We start from the raw sequence: 22,717 nt of genomic DNA on the forward strand, positions 1-22,717 counted from the left end.
TGAAGATACCTGACACTGCCTTCGTTGCAGCTGGACTCGTGAGTAAGGCACGTTGCCTGATATCTGTCAGAAGTGAACAGCTTGTTATTACCTGAGGAGACTAAATAAGCCTTCTTCCAGTACTGAAAGGGTTATGAAGAACTGCATTTTTTCCAGCACCTTTGGTACTTCACTGTTGCCTGATTTTTCAAGAGCGTGTGTTGTTCTGGTTATCAGGGACGCGTAGACCTGGATATTTCTTCATCGGATGCCACAAAAGATAAAGGAAAACAAAGAAACTTGTGATGTGGAGCTAACAGTTATGGTTTCAGCTCGTGAAAACTTGCAGAGTCAGTGAGAAGGCAAGGAAAAAGATTTTCCAAGGACAATGTCGGTAACGCCTAGTAATTTGTCAGTCAATGGGACGAGCTTCTTTGCTGAAAATCACAGCATTATGGATAAACCCAGTGAGCAGAGAACTTTGAATGTCTTTCTATTCTGCTTGACTTTTGTCATTGCATTCACGGCGCTTCTGGGCAGCATTTATTCACTAGTTTCTCTGCTGAAAATGCAAAATAAAACCACGATTTCAATGATTGTGACCTCTTTGTCAATAGATGATTTGATCAGCATTGTGCCAGTGATTATTTTCATGCTCACCCAGTGGTCAAGTGACGTCCTTCCACAGCCTCTGTGCACCACCTCAGCACTTATATATTTATTCCAGGGCATTTCTAGCAATCTTAAAGGGTCTCTTATAGTTTCATACAACTTCTACAGCATCAATAAAACTGAGACAGTCAGCTGCAGCACTTCCAAACGGCGAGTGAGCATGGTGTGGGCAATTCTCACCATTTGGATTGTCAGTTTGCTGATCTGCATTTTGCCTCTCTGTGGTTGGGGCAAGTATGTCCCCACCTCCTGGGGTTGCTTCACTGACTGTGCCAGCTCCTACATCTTGTTCTTATTTATTGTCTACTCACTGTGCTTTTGCCTCCTCACAGTGCTGTCTGTCCCTCTGACTTACCAGCTGTTGTGCTCAGACGAGCAACAGCTGTTGCACATCGATTACCAGGAAATCTCTCGAGGCTACATCACCCCTGGGACACCTGCGGGCTGCAGTACTACCACCCCATCTCTGTCACCGGTGGACCCTGTGGATAAAACCTTGAAGCATTTCCAAAACACATATCCAAGCTCGGAGGCGGTTTTGAGGAAAGGTGTGGCTGAGAGCAGCGGCCTCGAGCGCCGCTGTGGGAACAGTGCACAGAGCAGGAGCTTCACAGTGGGCTTCGCCCAGAAACGATTCTCACTGATTCTTGCATTGACAAAAGTCATTCTCTGGCTTCCAATGATGGTAAATTATCAGATCGCTTTACTCTTTAATATTTACTTACGTTTAAATGGGTCGTGAGTCGTCGTGCCGTGAAGTGAACTGCCATTGCCGTTGTTCCTTATAGTGTAGTTTGTGTCAGCAAAAGTCCTTTTAAACAGGTCTGTGTCACACTACGTGAACATAACTGGGTTTCAGCTGGTTTGGCAGAACCTGATTCATTAGTGTGTTACTCTATCATCACATCATTTGTGTCAGCTGAATCCAGGGATGAATAAGGTCCACCTTTTTGTGTTTCCAGATGCCTGACAAGCATTTCTTCAGCATAGTGGGGTCTGAATGTTACTAAGCTAGCTTTTCTGCCTTGTCAACAGCAGTGAGTCACGTCCTTTGCTAGGCTGGCTGGAAAATAAGTTTGTTAGAAATATGAGGTTTGTTTGCATCTTTGTAATCTGTGTACAAAGAGCATTTGGTGGGGGGTGCTGTCCATGTGCATGCAGCAGTGTATTTGGGAAGAGGCACATTCACGTGCAGTTAGGAAGGAGGAGGTTGAGGACATGGAGTGTGGCTCTGGATTGGTGTTTTCTCTGCAGCTGGGATATGTTCAGACTCAGCATCTGAGTTTCCCTCAACTGAAAGAGGGCATCAAAGAGGGCAGCACATCTGCAGCACTGTCCTGTGTGGTACTAAGTTCTCCTGTTCCCCATCAGGATTTGGAGTTCCTCAGTACCAGGCAGGAGAGACCTAGCTAGCGTCCCGCCTAAGGTGCTTGGATTGTGAGTAGCTCGTTTTAACAGTGCTCACCATCTGTATTTAACGTTTTGCTTAAGCAAGGGATTTTCTGAGAAATGCAGAATGAGGAGGAGAGTCCCTGACAGTATGTTTTCCCTGCTCTCTATTAGAAACAAAATTGTTGGGCTGAACATACAAACATACATGAAAACTTTGGGCTTTTACTTGCGTCACATTCACGGTGGGATATTTTGTGAATTCATGGAATTCACATGCCTGAAGCAATTTAAATTTCAAAATGTTCTGCCTTTCAGATACAAATGGTTGTCCAGCACATCACTGGCTTTCAAAGCCTTTCATTTGAGACTCTTAGCTTCCTGCTGACTTTGCTGGCTGCCACCGTCACCCCAGTATTTGTCCTGTCAGAACACTGGATCCACCTGCCCTGTGGCTGCATCATAAACTGCAGAAGGAATTCGTATGCTTTGTCTTCAGAAGAACTCAAAAGTAAGGATGGGAGGCTGACAAGCGGGTGGGATGTATCTCGTAGTAAACAGGGCAGGAAGTTAGTGTCAGTGACAGTTGTTGGTACTCCTTGAAATCATTTGCCTGAATTACATAGACACTCTTCAGAACAATATATGAGCCTCACAGCATTCTTGCAAGACAGCTGGAGAAAACTAAGTTAATTGGTACTAATGGATACTGAGGCACAGAAGCTTGGTGATTTTCCCAAGTCACTGACAGATATGTTAGCAGAGCTAAAGGACTCTGAATCCTAGTTTCTGCCTCCTCTCTTACCTGGGAAAGATTTATCTGTCATAATCTGACTTTCACTAATGAAATACATGGACCATGCTAAACACGTTTAACGTCATGGGGAAAAACCAACAACATGTTAATTACGAGCAAATTATAAGAAGGAGAAGAGCTATTGTTTGTACACCTGCCCTATAGCTGTGGCTGGAAATCACAGTGCCACCAGAAAGCAAACAGCAGAGGACAGGGGCTGTGGGAGGGGCATGTGTCTCAGTGCACGCATGGAGCTTGTTCAAAGCTGAGCACCTACCACACACTTTTTAGCCTAAAACTTTGCACGTTTATAAATTTTAGCTGAAGGTATCAGAGGCTGCCAAACCTTCACTGATAACCTTCTTGGAATCTTCTAAAGGCCTGTTTTTCTCTGTGCCTCAGATGTTTGCGACTAATATCATTGAGAAGTTTTAATACAGTGACTGCTAAGGTCAGAATTTCACCCATAATTAAATATGATGTAGTAAGCACACAAGCTGTTGAGTAGAAACACAAGTTTTATAAATGTACCACTTAACCTTTTCATTTAGAATGTAGTGTGATAGGCTTGATGGGAAGATGATTTCATTAGTTCAATAAGACACTTCTCCAGTTACTACATAAAGCAAAATAAGAAAGCGGAGGGTGAGGAATCTCAGATGATTTGTTATTGAAAAGAGAAAGAATGAAAGGATATAAATAGTGATCGAGAATGTGTATTTACTTAAATCGAACAATTGTTTGATTACTGTGTTAGATTACTTGGAGCACTGAGTTTAGAATCGAGAATACGGAAATGTTTCATTGTGTAAATACTTTCAACTATTTGTTATAGAAATCTGTTTGTCTTGCTTGACTGTTGGCATTGAAGGTTAATTATGAATTCTCAGAAATGTTTTATCATTTTGTACAATTTTTCGCCTTTGAGAATATGGCCAAAAGAGGCCTTGAGGCAGCAAAATATTACAAAACTTAAGTATTTTCTTGTGTGTAGCCCATAAAGCGACATGTATTGTGTGGTTTTGAGAATGGCAGGTAATCTGCCAGTTTCCTGGAAACCCTGAACTTCAGAGTGTATCACTTCTGAGTTCATTGAGAAGGTAGCACGACAACACACTCTCTGAGAAATCTCTTCTCAACAATTCGTTCTTTTTACGATAGAATATTGTGACTAAAAACTTATTCCATGTTCTAGAATTTCATTCTCATCGATTCTCTTCTTGCCTTTGACTTTCTAACGTGACGTTGTACCCCTCTCTCTTCAGCCAGACGCAGGGGTTTCGAATTCAACCTCTCATTCCAGCAAGGCTACGGAATCTACCGAATATCCCCCGAAAACCACCACCCCGACGGCGACGGTAAATCCGCGTCCTGCCCCAGCCTGGGGAGCCCCGGGAGCGCGCCCGGCGCCCCGCAGCCGCCCTTCAGCACCGCGGCGGCGGACAGCTCCCGCGCGGCCGGGCCGGGCCGGCGGCTGCCGCAGGCGGAGGCGGCCGGCGCCGAGCCCCCGGGCTGGGAGTGGTGCCGCAGCAGGTCGGAGCGGGCCCCTCGGCAGGTAAGGCGCTTCCTTCCGGCAGCGGGAGTCACTCTGCAAAGAAAAGAAAACGGGAAAACAATTTCCTAACTTTTTAACAAAAATAATAATAATAAAAAAAAAGGGTAATTTTTCCTCGCTTTGACATTACTGTTAGTTCTTTTGGTCAGGCAGTTACTTCTAGTAAAAGGCATTGTCTGCTTTAGTACCTGCATGCCTATTGCAGGTTCTGGTCCAGCAATAATTTCTCACTCGTTTCCTTAAACGTGTATTATTTTCACCATTACTTTGCGTACACCTGCATGATCTGTATATGGTAAGCATTCAGTACAAATTCTGTAAACTTATCCTAACGAATAGGAATTCTCTCTCCAAGAGACTCCAAAAGCTTGTATTTTTAAGAGTATTTCCAGTACCTGGTGACTTTTTTGTCATGCTTGTCATAGTTGAAAAAACGAGAACTGAAAAAACAAACACGAATGGTGAGTCCACAGAAAAATGCAGATTTCAGTCAGGTCACAAAGTTTCCTATTAGATTCAGACAAAGATTCCAAGTATTAAATTGTTTGTCCCTTTCCTTTAGAATGTGCAACGTTATCATGAAAATGAAATTCTGAAGAATCTATTATTTTTCAGGAGCTCTGAGAGAGAAGTGATTGAAGGTGGAGTCCTAATATGCTAGCCCTTCAATTTAACAGTTCGTAGAAGATGTCTATAAACTTATCTGATGCAGTTCTTTGCACAGAGGTCCTGATCCTGCCCTCTCACTGTATTGAATCCAATAGAGCTATAGAGCTTTTCAGAGCTTGAGAGAAGAGGAATATCAAAACCCATAGATTTCAAGGATGTACTGTCTAAAACTAATATGCAGAGCTCCAGCCTTGCTATGGGACTCTTTCATCTATAGGTGTTTCCTGTTGAATGTACCCCCATTGCCACAGAAGTGAGGGTTTGCTTGCAGTTCTCAGATTGCAGAACTATGGTCTGTTCCCTGTGCAGTGTCCTCCTTCATGGAAGCCGGTCCTTGCCGTGCTGATAGGGGCTTACCATCAGGATCAGTGATTTCAGCAGGCTGGAGGCATTTTTCTTCTGCCGTGACAAACCTTGTTGTGAGTGCCCATGCTGAGAGGGTCTGCCCTGACTTCTGAGCTGGGGTCAACACTAAAGAGCCACTAGAGAGAATTGTCCCAAACTGTCCTTTGTGTAATGACAGACTGAAATTGGATCAACAAAAGGACAGTTATGGTCTCATGTAAGAACATGGGCTTAAAGGAGAACTGCCAAGTTTTTGTTTCTATAGTCAGAGTTTGTTTAACAGGAAAAATATTGCAACCATTGATGTAGGTTGAATGCTGAAAAGTATTTTAGCTCTTAATGAAAGAAGGGAAAGATTGTTAGCCATTCCCTCTCCAACTGTCTGTAAAGCAGGCAACAAGTGTGAGATTTTCTGTCTCCTAAGAATTGGTGGTTACGAACCAAAGGCTGAACACTGGCATGAGGTACCAGGCAAGCCTGCAGTCCGACATCTGTAGTGGAAATTGAAATGAGCAACAGCTGCTTGTCCCTGTGGAATTTACATGCTGCTCTCTTCGCATACCAGGCTCTAAAAAGCATCTCAGGGTGGTCTAAGGACTGAAAAAGTGCAGTGGTGTATTGTGCAGTTATCTGCTCCTTCTGTGTGCACCTGTGCTGGGCAAAGGCGTTTTTGCTCTAGCACACAATTTTGGTCTGCGTAAACAATGCATGTAATGATTGTCTGGCAGCAGAGATACATGCCTGTTCTTGAGATAAACCAGTGCAGTTTTGTGTGCATAGTTTCCATGCTTTATATGCAACACAGTCACAGTTATGTATTGCTGCTGTAAATTGAGACAAAGTGTCAGTTCTGCCTGCTCACCTTGGAGGCTTCTCTTGGTGGAATGCAAAAGGAGCTAGGATCAGCTTTTTAATTTATAATGCCCAAGCAACCAGGGAGCACATGCCCAAGGTCTAAAACAAAGAGCAGAATCCCCTCTTCCTCTGATAAACATGAGTTTATAAATTGAGCTGAAGTAGGAATTTCTGTTTGATATTTCTGATATGATTGATCATCCATTTCATGAAAAGGCAAATGTTCACTCCCTTGCAGTGTGCCGTGATGAACTATGTTTGTGGGCAAAAGTAAATGTTGACTGAACCTGGTTTTAATCTGCTAGTTCTTGGTACCCCATTGTGTGCATGTATAGTTTAGTTAATAGTCGATATATCACTAGGTTCATTATTAGCCCTCCTTGCCGTAGTTTCCAGACTTTTTTTTAGACTTTTTTTTTTTAAATCATTTTCCCATCTCTTGTGGCTGCCATTTCAAATTGGTAGACCTGTGACTTCCATTACAGCAGGTATGAGTATCTTGTTGTGAAGTAGTTGGCAATGACTGCATGTGGCTGGCTTTACTTGCCCTGAGGCTTTATATGTCGCTTTTGGACAGACTTCTTCAGTACTTGCATTACAAGGAATCCTAATTCATCCTTTTCTGACATTTTCCAAGTTATAACCCAGTGTGCAGTTGCCAGGCATTAAGGCTGCTACGGTCTAAAAGTTCAAGGCTTCTAAGTTACAGATCTCATTGTTTCTGACATTCAGCACGAGCTTCCAGAGCTTCACAGTGCTGACATTTGCTTTGCTGGTGAAAAAGGGCAGACTATGAAACTCCTGCAAGCATTGTAAAAAGAACTTTAATGCATTTCTCAGATGTATGTTGGGTGAAAGATCAATTTGGGCCAAACATTAAATAAGTTAAAAGCCACCCCTTTTATTCAGCCTGCCTAGAGTCCCTAAGTATCTAAAAAAAGTCACTTTCTCCTCATTTCTCTCTGTTACTCACTTTGTTAAAAAAGGGAGTCTTTCCCTAGCATTTATTGACCATGTACTTTGCTTCATTTGCCAATTAAGCTAGCTAACTGGGGAGAAGACAGCATACCTTACCAGGAAATGGATGATTATCTTAATGAGATAAAAGTTCCTCATCTTCAGTAGTTTCAGACTATAAATGCTTGATGACAGAAATAAATATAGATGTTCTTATTAGGGTACTTCCAGCTTTCAGTTCAACAAACAGAACTTGTAATAACTTACAGTAGGAGGAAGAATAGCAATTGCAGATGAGTTTTCTGTGTAGCTGCAAGTGGCATGGTAAAAGTGTTCTAACATGCTGAATTTCCACATAGCAAAGGGCATGGATGTTCAGTGTGAGGACTTATTGAGGAAAACATAATCTCAGTCCCTTTGCACATATTTGTTGAAAATATACAGTGGTTTGTCCTACAGGACATTTGAATGTATTTTTCTCACATTAAAATTCTGTATCATTTCTATTCTACTACCTGGTTTGAAAGCACAGAAAGTACCAGGAAATTTAACACAGAGTACTGTAGTAATAGGGGAAAATATGTTCCTCACAGAATGTGCTGATGTGCTTTTAGCTTATAAACTCCCCTTTATTTCAGCTCTTGTAAAGTGTCTGTGTTAGGAGCTGCCGAACCCGGCAGGCTGGCAGAAGCCAGGCGGCTCCGTGCTCCCACTTGCATCCCGCAGCACGGCCGGGCGCCTTCGCAGCACAGACCTCGGGCACTGCATCCCACCGTGAGCCCCTGGGCCAGGCTCAGGCCCCCCCCCCAGTGCTCGCCCCCAGTACCCCGAGCCCCCAGTTCTCCAAGCATCTGGTTTTGAGCAGCTGCTCCAGCGCTTGGCTCCTTCCTCCCTTATCCTGCTCACCAGCCAGTGGGACCGTTGTTGCTGAATATGCGCAGCTGTACGCATGCACTGCAGCTGCTGCCACCCCGGGCATGTGGCAGGACCCTTTAATGCTCTGTTCCTCTTTTCTCCCATGCTTCTTCCTCCCCAAATTACCTTGATCCTGCCCTTTCCCTGCTTCCCATCCTTCCCCTAAACATCCTGTAGTAAGTGTTGCACAGTCCCCAAATGCTTTCCCCCTGCGCCCCACAAAGCCCCATACCCCTGCAGGCAGCAGCCCCCCAGCAAGTGTTTCGTTCCAGCAGGACAACTCTTGCTGGTGCAGTGCTGTTGTTTCCATCACCACTGATCTTACTGTGCAGGTGAAGCCTGAGGACATGCCTCAGTTGTCGCCTGGTGCTGGCTGCGGCTTCTACTTGCGCTGTGCTGGTCAGGCAGAAATAGAGCTGGCTGTCACCAGCTTTCTAAGGGACTTTTTGTTAATCTTTTTCACAGTCACTTTGCAGACTGAAGAGAAGAAGAGATAGAAAAGGGAGATGAGATGTAGTGTCCTAATAAAAGCAGGCTTGAAGGAGCATAGGTTCATGGAAGAAGCCCAAAGTTCTCTGAGAAAGCTCAGGAGGAAGAACAGCAGCATGCTGGAAATGAACCGGGCCTGAGCATGCTGGAGCCCACAGACAAACCCAGAGTGCTTCCTGCTCAGGGTACCTGCAGCACCTGATGCATTTTATCCTTTACAAGAAGGATACACACAGAAAACACAGACCGTTCACTTCGTGTTACTTTAAAAAGCTGTGGAATCATTAAAAGGTAAACTGGTAACTGAAATAACTTCTGCTCTCTGTGCTGACCCTGTAACATGGTGGTGCTTAATTCAGGAAATGCAATTAGGCTGTATACTTCCTGCTGCAGATCACTAACGCCACGTCAGTGTCCAGAGGTCGTAGCAGTGAGTGAGATTTTTAGTGGCGCTGGTTTAGAAAATTGACATAGTTTGAACAAATGTGTGTGTGTCTGTGCGTGTGTTGATTTATATTAACCCGCTTAATTAGTTATGCTATTTTCGTAGGCATCTGCAGTGATCCAGAGGTAGAAAAACATGAATCCGATAGCATTAAGATGGCTGTGTCTCTCAGGGGGTGAGGTGCAGCCGTGTCCCGTGCCGCCTGCATGCCGGCTGCACGTTGCCCCCAGGGAGGGCGGTGCAGGCTGCAGCACTTGTGTTAGCGGAGAACTGGTGGGGGATCCCGCGGCTGCTGGCTTTGTGCTCCCGTTTTGTGCTTCTCAAAAGGAACTGAGGAAAGCAAGAAGCTGAGAAAAGGACGAAGCATTGATGAATGACCTATTGTCTTTTTTTAGCCTTATTTTTGAGGACTCTGTAATTTATTAGTTATCTTTATTTAATATTGATTTCTTAGCCTTAACTTATTTATTCCAGTCCTAACCCAGTCTTGTGCTGTTAGCCAGTTCTAGTGACTGCACGACTTCCAGACCACAAAAAGTCATCGCAAGAGCAGGGTAGGAAGTGTTCTGTTTTTCATTTCCAGAAACAGTCCATACGTGCAGACTGTGTTTTCCCTTCTACTTACTCTGATTATCTTCCAATACATCTATTATAAGCTTTGTCTGTACTTTGAAGTTTCACTGATGTTTTTTACAGGCTGCCATCAAAAAGAATTGACCTAATCCAGTGGGAATTCCTCAGTCCCTTGCCTGACCATTGACACGGCTGCTCTCTCTGAGGGTTAACCCTTTTTGTGTCTGTACTTCTCGAGGTCTTATGCACAGTATTCTGTTCAGTGGCTAGTTCTGGTCTTAGAAACAAATTAGTTAAGTTACCTTAAAAGTTGGTGGGGGGTTGAGTTCCACAGCCAGCTCCTGTGCCCCTTTTTAAGTTAAAGCTATTGCTGGTTTTGGGGGGCTGGATCTTGAACCTTGTGCTTTGTATGCTTTATTGGAATTTTAGTCCGTTTACATTTAGTAAGGAAGACTGACATTTTTCATTGCTTCCAGTTGGATGTGGGTTTACGCTATCCACTGACAGTACGAGGAGCTTTGCCTCTGAAGCTCTAAGCTATTTCAGAAATCTTTACAAAATGTATTTTCTCTGAAAAATGTTTCTTTTATAAATATTCACATGCACTCATTTTTCCCTTTTAATTTGATCCTGTCCAAGTTTGTTTACACAAAGCCTGGGAAAAACTGGTCTCTCTTCAGATATCTGCAATGGAAGCTTGTTAACTATTAATCTATAAATATTATTTGTTATTCATCATTCTATATTTTCCTATTTTAAAAGATTTACCTGGCTCCCCAGGGAGCAGGCACAGTTGCAGGGTATTCTCAGAATTTATATTGGAGCTGTGGTTTGAGATTTCTTGGAAGGAATCATTTTCAGTTATGCTAAAATTGAAGTTTGGAAAAATGTGTAAGGTAAACTAACAATGTAGGTGTATTTATTCACCATTTTGATTACTGGCTTTTCGATAAGACCTGTGGAACCACCGAATGGCAGAAGCACCAGGGGCTTGGATAAAAGCGTGAAAAATTCTGCGTCGGTGCCTCAGCTGGGGTAAGCAGAGGTGGCCGAACTTTGGGCAGTAGATACCTGCCAGTTCCTGGGGGTTTGCAATTTCTGTCTATTCACGGATGACCATGTGGAGTGCTTTATCAAGCTCCGTGTGACAGAATTCAAGAGAATTAGCCAGACTTCCCCACTGAGCGGTAAGATTTGAGAGCTTCATGCAGGGCGCGAATGATCAGTTGTTTATTGCAAGGGAAAACAGAAGTGCTGGACTGCAAGGGAAGGCTGACAGAGGACTGACCCCCAGCTGTACGGAAAAGGGAAATGGTGCCAGGCGCAAATACTGACTCTCCAAGACTGAAGTCTTGTAATGCCACCACAGCGAGGTGCTGAATCTGCAGGTCCAAGCTCACGGAGCAGCCGTGTCTCCGGTATGCCCCCCTGCCAGGGAGGGAAATGCCTGGGGTCAGCGGGCACCCGGGGGTGCCCAGTGCTCTCTGCCCAGTCTCCTTGCTCCCACACAGGGAAGGACGAAGGAAACAACCTCCAGTCTGAGCAGTAGATGGGAGTCTGCTTGCTTGTCCAGTACTGAATTCTCCTGAGAATATGGAGGGAAAGTGGAATTTGTCTGTGTCCTGCATATCGTCTGGGTAAACTCCAGATAAGCTGATGTAGGAGTACTGCACTCTGAGCAAGCAGCAGTACCTTCCTTTCAGCAGAATGAAACCTGAGCACAGCTGAAGGGGGACACCAGGATGTGGCTCCTTGTGACTGAGAAGCATGTGGAAGGAGCAGCATGGCATAGGTGTAAAGTGCATGAACAGAACAGAATAGTTTAGATGGAAGGGACCTACAAAGATCGTAAAGTTCAACTGCAATGAAGACATACATTTCTGTAATACTGGCTTACACATTATATGACTTTGGGTTGACATCCTCCTTGCATGTCAGCATGTGAAGAGCTGAAAAATGTCACCAGGTTCCTATTCTCACTCCACCCCTCAAGGTCCTTCCTATTGTGTCCTGTCCACCTTTTTCTTTCTTTCTTTAGCACTTTCCAGTAAATTTACTCAGTCCTTTCACCTAAAAGCTGTGATTTTGCCTTTGTTTCGATGTGAGAAAAATGAGCACAAAAAGAAAGCCTCCATAAATCTTGTCTTGCTGCAAAGCTGGCACATGGCAGTGGCTGTGCTGATAAAATAAAGACAGAGGTGGGAATACTGGGTGCAGTGCTGTGCACTAAATCGCAGTGTTTACAGGCAAAAATATCCTCTTGGGCTGCATCCTCCGGGTAGGGACATAGCTGTGTTTTTCCCATTATCACTAATGGAAGTCAAGAGGCTGAACCACATGCAGTGCCCTGCAAATGTGCCCCCTTATTTCTGTCCTACAAAGCCATCTTGTACGTTTCCTCCCAGTGCTGCCTCTGCAGCACGAGTTGTTCAGAGGCGTCAGGTGGTTTTAGTCGTCATGCTAAGAGTTATATGCGGGGTTTGCTCAGTTACAGATGAAATGCTAATCCTTAACTTTCCCATTTCTCTGTCCCAAACATAAGCCATATGCTGCTGCCGACCCGCTGCAGGCTGCACCGCGCAGGGGGGAGCAGACACTGCGACGGGCTCTGCCCGACACCAGCCCGACACCCCAGGCAGCAGACCTGCCTAGTTTTGCGAGCTGGGAGGTCAGAAGCAGGTTTGGGTAGGTGACTTTTAGCTACTCAAACTTCATCAAAACAGACGAAAAATCAAAACATGCTTTACTGAAGTTTGTAAGTAGCGGGGTTGCTGAATTGGGGGTCTGATCCAAAATGCCCCAAGTGCAAACATTGCAGCTTTTAGTCAGGTAAATACTCTGTTGTAACTAGCAGGGCTTTGTCACAGTCTGCACAAAGCTTTCATTTGAAGAGCTGCGGGTATTTCAGACATCCGATGCCAACAGCCACTGCAGTACTTCAGAGTGAAGCAACTCTTACCAGGACTGAACATTTTTTGTGCTGGCTGTGGGGAGGAGGGTGAGCGTGTGCCAGCTGGCCTGCGCTGCTCACTTGCCTGAGATTATTAAGGGAAACAAGGGATAAGAAATCTCTCCCTAGAAGACATTTTTTTCAACCTCTGAGCAACGAGTACCTTGCAGAAGGCTGTCCATTTTAATTTGCATTTTGAAAGCAGTAGTTTTTGTTTTGTTATTTTTTCAGACCTTAAAGAAGCAGAGAGAAAGGTATTAATCACTTTGATTCAGCTTTTGGAGAGGAGGGTGCCAGACAAGATATGTGACACCTTTGATTTTCTGTTGAGGCTGTGTGCCACTGGGAAGATGGTGCTGTCATGGAAAATGCCATAACTGGTTGTCCCCTCATCTTCAGTTCTGTGAGGAAAGAGTAACTCCATCAAGGTGATTTCTCTGGGAGAAAAGTGGCATGAAAGAAGAATGAGGCAGTATTTTTTATTTAATACCTATATAGGCCAGGCATAATTGAGAGGGAGACAAAAAATTGTACTTGTCATTTCTAACTCTTGCTTAGCTGCATTTTTGAAGGATACCTTTAACATCTTATAAAATAGCAGTGTATCTCCCTTTCCTAAAGAGATTGGCTGTAAATATGTCATGTATTTTTTTTGCCTCTAGTTAAGAGCCTTCAGGCAACAGAAATCTGCCAGGCTTGCAATGTTTTATAGGTTTTCTGATTTTTTTTTCTTCCTTTGACTTGATTACCTCACCTATGGGTTGCCTCGAGCAAGCTCCTTCAAGAGACTCTGTGTATAGGATCTGTTTGTGCCCTGCAGAGAGGAAAGGGGAAGCCTGTGTAAATGATTTCACTTAGGAGTCAGCGCTGTATCTCTGTCTGACTGCAGTTGGAAGGGTTTTTAGCAGTGATAAATACACAGACTCTGTCTCACTCCAAGTACACTGTAAACATTCCAGTTAACATGGAATAAGTGGACTTGAAGGTTATATTTGCTTTCCACTGTCCCGTACAACTGTATCTATGCTAACTTACTGTGGTGTTCTCATCCCATCTCTTCTTGCTCTTGGTTGGAAAATCGAGGTAGCACCTCACCATCATCTTCTAACTCTGCTCTGAGTAGGACGGAGTGGTGTGGCCTTTGTGATGCCTGCTGACTCTGCTTGCAGTAAAACTGCAGTTAACTCTGTTGAACTGCACCAACAGGAGGAAAACTGAGAATAGAAACATTTGCCCAGCAGGACAAGGCTGAATACAGGCAGGATCCCACAAATTAGTCAATCGCTGTATTTTCCTGGTAAGAGTAACCACCATTTCAGTTTAACTTTACAGTACCAGCTGCTGAGCAGAACGTCTGTTAGTGCAGTGCTTGCAAAGGAACTCAGAGCTTTTTTCCAAGACTGGCAGTACCTACATGGAATAAACTTCACCAAGTGTGGTGAAAAGGGCAAGGCTCAGTTTTGCAGCTGTTACAAAAATGGGACTGAATGTGATGAATGATCATCTCCCATGCAAAGTGGAATTTTAAAGGACTTTCCATTGAGCTCATTTACTTCAGGCACAGCCAGCTGAGTACAGGAGTTCTGATACCTGGCTGCAGTATCCTTATCTTGGATGCCTCGGTTGCACCTTCTGTGGCCAGTTTGGTCCAAATGAAAGTCTGTCCAGACTGGGCAAGCCAATGACAAACCCAAGTTTTCAGGTCATCTGAGGTGAGCTTGGATATTCTTGTCATACCCGACTGGCTCTAAATTTACTGCAGACGGCCTCTCAAAGGGCAAACCATTGCAGTAATTAATTTTACTGCAGCTAATTTTTATTTTTAGGGAAGAGGAAGACTAAGCCTCTGTTTTAAAATAAACAGAAAACACATTGTCTCTGAAAAGAAATGATGGGATCCTTACTGGAAACATTCTAAAAATAAAACTTTTCAGCTAGAGCTTGTATTCCACCAAAGTCATTGGGAATGCAAGCTCATTAGAGCTTTGTTCAGAGTACTGATATTTCTGTTCGGGAGGCAGCACGGCCTGATGGACATTGGGCTGGGACAGAGCCAGACCTGCCTTCTGCTGGTGGCTCCGCATGGTGGCTCGTGTTCAGCAGGCTTAGGAGCGTCATTCCCCTTCTGGGCGCTCCCATCAGAGCTCTCCTATCTTTCCCAGTGACAAGATGCACACAGTAGTAGGAGCTCTGCCTCCCTGTAACACTAATGCTACCCCTGTCTAGTATTCTAGGGCCTGTGACTCGTGACATTTGAAAATTAGGAATCCTGAGGGGGAGTCTCCAAACTGCCTCGTGCTTGAGCTGGCTGAGCCAGCTGTGCTGCAGCTCTCCCCTTAGCCCTCTGTGACGTCTGAAAGTTTTCTGAGGCTGTCTCAGATCCTCTGAGGCATCTCATTTAGGTGCACTGGAGTATCCTCCAGCCAAATTTGCTTATTTGATCATGTAGGAATTCCAGGCTGTTAGGCATTTTCTTTCTTCCCCCAATTAACCTTTTTTCTCCACTGGCTTTGCCAGTATTGCAACAGCAATTTATTGTCTTTAAAACCAAATTGAGTCAATCGTTGTACTTGAGCCACCATTCAGCTCATGTAACAGTTTTTTATCTTCGATTTCAATTGCTAACAAGCATTCTCTAGCTAAGGATCTACTTCTAGAGCTCGGTCAGCTTTGTTTGCAGGAGATGAAATATTAACTGATAACTGTGTTTGGAGAATGGAGCCGTCATGCTTTTCTTTCCCTGCTCTGCAGTTGTTTGCTCCCTGGAACAAAAAAAAAAAAAAAATTGCCAGGAAATCCTGGGAAGTGTGTGCTTAATCCAAACTAGTCAATGGTCTGTACAGATGCTCGGCACTGAAGAACTGGGACCACTGAGTTTAAGGTCCTTGTAAGACAATGAATCCAGTCACACGTAACAGAAAATGTGAAATACATGTAGAAATGTTTGGTACTTGAAATGTTAGTGTTACCCTTAAGGAATTTTCTGGGCTCCCTCTAGCAGAATAAATTCTTGATTGCTTGTAAACAACAATCTTAAACAAATTACTCTGAACATCGAATGCAAGTACCATACTGATGATAATACCGATAGCTCCTGCAGACACTAAAGGGAGGCAGAAGGAATGCCATACACCCTCGGGTGGCACTTGCCAGCAAGCAGAACAAGGCTCTGCTTTGGCAAGTGATGAAATTAAAATTTTCTTCAACTGTGCTTTCAGCTTAGTACCCCTTTATTAATCTTTCATATAAGTATAACCATTTCTTGGCAAAACAGATAGAGAAGGGTGTTCTGTTCCGTTTTGTGCCAGTTTGCAAGGAGAAATGCAGTGACAGACTGTATAAAAGTTACCTTCCCCTTTCCTTTCCTTCACTCTCGGAAAAGCCACAGGGGTCAAATGCTTATTTTCTCTCAAGGGAAGACTGTGGAGTTTCTGGGCTCCGTGAATGGCCTCAGTAGGGCCATGTGAAAGCTGGAAGCCAGGTGGCTCTCAGTGGACCCTTTCTCCCTGCTCCGCCAGGGCCACCGGCCACCAGCCAGCTGCTGTAGGATTCGGTTGTGTCCTCTGCACAGGCTGAAACCTCCCCTCCCTCACAGCATCCTCACCTGGTGGGTCTGGTTAAATTCAGCTCAGGCAGCTGGAATGGGATGGAAGAGACCAGCATTAAACCACAATGATGACGATGAAGGTTTGCCTCATAGCAACAACTATTTTCTGTCTTCTGTTAAAGCTAGAAGGTGGTGATTTCATTTAATAATGAAAACGTTTGCTTTATCAATTATGTAGCGATTCCTCTGTTCAGAATGCATCAGCACTCCTTAAGGAACAAGTGCATTTGTGATTTACTTCATTGTAATTTTCTGTCTTTGCTTGTTAAAAAATGCATGTACTGGTACACGTAGTCCTCCAGTGAGAACTCCGTCCCAGATTCCAACAGATAGCATAGCCCACGGCCGTCTCTGGCAGGAGCTGTGCAGAGGGTATGCCCTGGGACAGGATGTGATGGAAATGAATGCTCTGCACAAGAGGCAGCACGAGGCAAGAGAAGGGCCAGCAGCTCCCACGGGCAGGGAGCTTGTGGCGAGCATCACGGCATCGGAGATCCTGCAGCATTCCCAAGTGGTGAAAAGCATGTGGAAATATATTAAGCAACCTCAAAAATTACCAACTTGCTGTTTCTGTGATGCAAACCTGCAGAAAGCTCCAGAGGAAGAGCTCAGATTTAGTGCTAGTCTGCAGCTTTCATGAGACCCAGCAAATATTTTGCAGGATTCAATTAAAGCTGTTCTCAGCACAGACAGCAATTTTAGCTTACAGAATGTTTTGGATGGGGAATACCGCTTTTTTTTTTTAAATGAAATATTTGAGCATTTTCAATTTGAGACCCCTCAGAACTACCAGAAATGAAGACATGAGCTGTAAGAAGGTACATATTTTATATATGTATATGTGTGTCTACAATGAATAAATAAATACTTCTATGTATCTGTGCCTGTGTGCATGCAAAGAAAATGTATCTCTAAGACAACATAAAAACCAAAGCAGGCTTGATTTTCAGTCTGCTGTGTTCAGGAAGATGTCTGATCCTTCCTTCACTTCTCCTAGGAGCTGAGAGTGAGTAAAGTTCCAGAAAGACAAGCAAGTCTTCTTCACAGGGTCAGAATCACTGAGAGCAAGACTTCTGTGTCAGTCTTAAAAACAGCTTTGTATTAACACTTTTAAAAGAGAACACATGACATAAATTGTATGAGAGGAGATAATAAGTGTATTTCTTTAAGGAACTAGGTTGTATTTTAAATACAGGAGTGCAAAGAGTGGGCAGAAGAGCGTGGAAAGAGACCAATGGAGCAGGACCCTTTCAAAAAACATCTGGGGCCTGGGCTGTGTCGAGTGAGAAGGCAGATGTTCAGAAACAGCAGAGAAGATTTTTTCTATTTTTACTGAAGTAAAAATGAATCATAACCCTTCTAAAACTGTGGATGCTTTATTTTAGTGCTCACACTAAAATACTGCAAGGATGAGATCCAAGACCCTGGATGGACACACTGATGGCCATTGTCAAGCATTACTTGATTTGCCTCCTGCTCCTCCTGCTTTAGAATTAAATTGTATCATAAAACCTAAAATCAGAAAGCTGAACAGTAGGTAACAATGGCAAGGGAAGATAAAATACTTCTTCCCAGGATGTATCAGTGCGGTCTGGTTTGCTAGTAGATTCCCATTTATTGCCACGGATGTGTGATAAGGTAATGGGGTGTTAATAACATAGAAGAAGCAAAAATGAGAATTTAATAACGTTACCAAGACAAGGGTCCCATTCTGTTCTTATTCACGGTGATTTACATTGAGAGCAGTTCCAGTTATGATTGATTTTACCTGGCCATACATAAAACCAGCAATGAATTCTCTCTTTTGGAGTAACAGTGGTCTCACTCGTAGCATTTTTCCCTTGGGCTGCTTGACTGGAGTGAAGCTTGCCACACTGTAGGACATAGCCTGGTGGGGCAGGAAGGGCTCAGGGCAGGCGGGCTCAGCAGCAGCAGGGGCTCGGCTCCCTCCTGCCCCCTCAGAGTCCACAGTCGTCCGCCCTGCGGGGAGCGCTGGGTCTCCCTGGGGAGGGACATCAAGGCCTGGCGGTGAGTTTTCAGTTCAGCGGCTCAGATCTCTCCTCCGGCGTTATTCCTGCCTTCCCCTGCCACCTGGCCCCAGAGCTGGATTTAGTGTTTAATAACCTCTGCTTGGGAAGCTCTACTGTATCATGCAAATGCTTACTTTTTTAATAATTTGTTGGATTTTTTTTTTAACTTTTACTATTTTGCATTGATGATGAATGGATTTGTTTCATATATGGGTACTCAGCTGTAGTGTGCTGAGAGATTTGTGATTGGAAAGCTGCTCCCGAAAAGGGCCGTGGCTCCTAGGGCAGGCTCCTGTCACAGTCCTGAACGTGTGGCCTTGTGATGCACTGGCTGTGGAGAGACAAATACATTCTCTTAATTGTCAAAACAGGTGGAGGTGTCTGTAACTGAACAATATTTCTACTGGAATTTTTCTAGTTGAAAAAAGTTTTCTAGTTTCTAGGTGTTGTTTACTGGCTTCCTGCTTGGTGCCCAGGAAGTGACACAGAAGATCTGGCATGCCCCTTTCACTTCTAAAAGTAAATATTGATCTCTGAACAGAAAACAGACTTACAGAAAGAGCCTTTAAATCTATCGTTGTTGGAAAACTTCTTATTCTCCAGATGTGGAGTACTCACTCCAGCAAGCAAGAATTATTCACTCCCCCTCCAGGTGCCTCAGACATACCCTCCATCTTCTTGACATCCACTCTGACGAATCTGTGGTGTTTTATCAAGTAGGACGTAACCTTGCACTGAAGTAAGGAGTTCTCATTTAACTTACTTTTTACATATTCTTTAGAAGTCTTTCTGCATAATGTAAGTGCTCCAGTATCTGAGCTGGAGTAACTACCAGAAATGCAGACACGCATAAATGACCCTGTGAAGACTTTCAGCACTGATTGCAGAAGCTAGGCAGGGGCTGGAAGCAGAGATACGGGGCTCGTATCCAGCGATATCACAGTGCCCAAGAGAAACACTGTTCTGAGCGTGTGTCACTGGAATTGCTGCATCCAGGCTCATTCTGTTGCAATATCCAAGACACCAAACTTGTGCCACCATGCACACTGCTTAGAGCCAGCAGGCTTTGTGCACTTGGTCTTACCCAGAGCTGAATTTGTTGCTCTGTCCTCTGGCGGCATCAGTAAGCATCTGGGATGGAAGATGAGTGGACTAGAGCTTCCTAGAGAGAAAACAGAACAGAAAGCAGTTAGTCTCACATCTCACCTGGAGGAGTGATCCTAGTTACCAGTTAGTACAGAACATGTAAGTGCCAGCACCTCACTGTGCTTGGAAAAAAAGTGCCCTTGTCATCGCTTTGAAACAAGGGCTGCCGGTGCTCACCCTTTAGCAAGCGACCCTCCCAGACACCCCCGTGCCCAGCCCAGCACAGGACTCCAGCAGCAACCAGGAGCATTCACGTGTCTGAGACCTTTGCTGGCTTTGACACAGCACGACAGCTGCCTCTGTAACTGCACGCTGGAAGATGCTTGAGGACTGTTTCTCTCTGACAGACCTATTTCAGAGACTAATACAACTTTGATTTCCCTCCAGGAGGGCAGCCCAGCTCCTAGCATTTTGTCAGCCAAATTCCTTTGTCGAAGGACTGTATTAAGTCACAGTCTGGCAAGATTTTTCTACACAATGAAACCTAATTTCCTTTTCGTGCTCTTTAGTGAAGATGAGGTAATGTGTCATTTGATTTAGCTGTGTGGTTGTAAAGTTCTGCTCGTTAATATTAAGCAAGTAATTGCACTTCCCAGCTCCCTAAGAACAATTTCATCTTTCCAGTACCCTAAACCTCTCTGTTTCTACTCACTTCTCAGTTTTACTGGGAAGGAAACATTGAACAGAACTGGTCCAAGTGGAAGGACTCCTTTCTGTGCCTGACTAATGCTTGCACATCTCCCTGCTGCCAGTTATTAGACCTGGTGTTTCTGTTCCTCCTCCTTTTCTTCCTTTCTCTGTTCACACCGTTTGCACAGGATACGTCGTTAGCCCAAGAGGACAAGACTGGAATTTCTGCTTCCAAGGCTGAGCTCAGGGCATCCCCCTGTAACTTGCCAGGGAAAGACCGGTCCTTTCGGAAGCTCAGGGTTTCTGCGGGTTGTCTCTTGGTTGCAGGTGGATGGGGACGAGGAGGATGAGGTTTGGGCTGGCAGTGTGCCCCTCTGGGCAGCAGGGAGGCACCGTAGCTGGAGAGGGAACGCAGCAGAGAGCAGCGCAGTAGGAGTAAGTTTGCATTTCACATAGCAAAGTGATCTGGAGATACCTGAGGTAGATTGACCGGATTGCCAAGGAGTCCCGAAGGCAGCATAGCAACAGCAGCACAGAAGGGTTACAGGGTGATTCACCTTGCTGGCTGGCAGCTTTTCAATACCCTCCGCACACACTTCTCCCTGGTGTCTGTGTGGGTGCAGAGCTGGATTTTGCAGCTTTCCCTAATTTCAGTACCTCTCTGTTGTACGTTTCCCTCTAACCAGTGTAGCCCTTCCTTTGAACTGCCCTGTCTCAGGGCCAGTGCTTCCACTGCCCCACAAGGAGTTTGCCTTCAGCAAAGCTCTGGTTCGCTTCAGTAGTAGATTTTACCAAATAAGAAGTTTTCAGGTGCTAATTCCTGACCCTCTCAGTAAGCAGTCAAAGCCCAGCTGTAGCAAAGCAGATGAGGATGAGTCCTGCAGTGAGGTTCTCCAGAACCTGTGTATGGTATTTGGTAGCTTTGTGTCTCCTGCTGCCATCAACTTCGCTCTCTCCAACATGAGTAGCTGAATGGACGACCTCCACAGTTTAAAATGTGAGTCCTTATGGTACGAGGAAAAGAGTCAGGGTCTGTCCTGCAGCACTGTGGAAGGAAACGTAGCAACTCACCACTGAGTAAGCTACCATAGTCCATGTAGGAGCAAACCGTTTCCTGTGTTCTCCATGCAAGCATTCACAGTGATTTCTCTGTGTAATGCCTTTATTTGTTTACAGCCTCTGAAACACTACTTTCATTGCACCTGCTAAAAATTATTACTTTGAGCATGACTTTTAGTGCTCCAGAGCTGTAACTGAATTTACTCTCTATCCCTCCAAGTCTGTGAAAATTTCTCTACTGATAAATTCAGCTTTGTACTAGAGAGAAATCCATATTGGTGTCTAGAGCCAGTGTGAAATGTGGTTGGCAGCAAGATTCTGGACTGGCCCTCTGGCCGTCTCAGTAGGGACTTTGTAAATCCTTATTATAGATTTCCTACCGTTACTTATTTCCACCTTAAAAATAAACAAAAATGAGCAAAAATTTCCTTGAATAGTATCTGTCAAGCTGTTTTGGAAATTTTAGCCTAGTCTATCTTTAGGCACGTAATTTAGTTAAGATTAATTAAAACAGAGCACCTAAGGGAGACAGATGCTCTCAGTACGGGGCCCAGTTTTTGAACAGTTCTCTGGCATCACTTCTCTCCCTTTGGTCACCGTATGAGAAGCCTCAGGAGATCAGTACCTCAGTCTGAATTAAGCAGAAATTAAGTGAAAACACTTTCAGAGATCCCTGTTAATACTAGCTAGAGAGGTGCCTGCTGACGGTCGTTGTCTCATTGTGCACTGGCTGCCAGGAAATGTTACGTGTGTAGACTGCTACCGTGAAGAGTCTGTGTCCATAAGCTGTAGCTGAGTCACAGTAACTTGGGACTTTATTTCTGATACTTCTTATCTATGACTCTATACTCATATATAGTGTGTATATTAGTATAAAATATACTCTATTTTAGTGTACTTTTTATAGTAAAGTACATAGTAGTAACATTTTATATTCTTTAAAAAGTCATAATGAATACCAGGTTTCTAAAATAATGCAAGGAAAATTCTAATAATTTAATAAGCTAAGCACGATTGATTATTTATAATAGATTCTAACTTCAAAAATTAGCATTAGATAATGGTCATTCTTTCTCTTTTCAGCGATCAGGTGGGGCCTTAGCTATTCCCCTGTGTGCATTTCAAGGAACTGTGTCTCTTCAAGCACCCACAGGAAAAACTCTCTCTTTATCTACGTACGAGGTAAGCACTGAAGGACAAAAAATAACACCCACGTCAAAGAAAATTGAAGTTTATCGATCTAAAAGTGTTGGTCACGAGCCAAACCCAGAAGAGTCTCCTAATACATTTGCTGACACAAGTGTTAAAATTCATTTAGAAGTTCTTGAAATCTGTGACAATGAAGAGGCCCTGGATACTGTGTCAATCATCAGTAACATCAGCCAGTCGTCCACACAGGTGAGGTCTCCATCCTTACGTTATTCACGGAAAGAAAACAGATTCGTCTCATGTGATTTAGGGGAAACTGCTTCCTACTCTCTCTTCATACCATCAAACAATCCTGACAGCGATATTAACATAACAATTCCGGACACGGTCGAAGCTCATCGGCAGAACAGTAAAAAGCAACATACGGAAAGAGGTGGCTATCAGGAAGAAATACAAATGTTGAACAAAGCATACAGAAAACGGGAAGAAGATGACAACAACAATTAA

At 44.2% G+C, this 22,717-nt stretch overlaps 1 protein-coding gene across 1 annotated transcript; it reads left to right on the forward strand.

The window, feature by feature from the left end:
* The first annotated feature begins 367 nt into the window (after nucleotides 1-367).
* GPR149 (G protein-coupled receptor 149) lies at nucleotides 368-22,717 on the forward strand. The gene is made up of 4 exons (XM_035566522.1): nucleotides 368-1,336; nucleotides 2,359-2,551; nucleotides 4,102-4,391; nucleotides 22,145-22,717. Exons 1-4 carry the CDS (start codon nucleotides 368-370, stop codon nucleotides 22,715-22,717), a joined length of 2,025 nt encoding a protein of 674 aa, XP_035422415.1.

Source organism: Cygnus atratus, chromosome 9 (assembly GCF_013377495.2).
Source record: "Cygnus atratus isolate AKBS03 ecotype Queensland, Australia chromosome 9, CAtr_DNAZoo_HiC_assembly, whole genome shotgun sequence".
NCBI classification, from domain to species: Eukaryota; Metazoa; Chordata; class Aves; order Anseriformes; family Anatidae; genus Cygnus; species Cygnus atratus.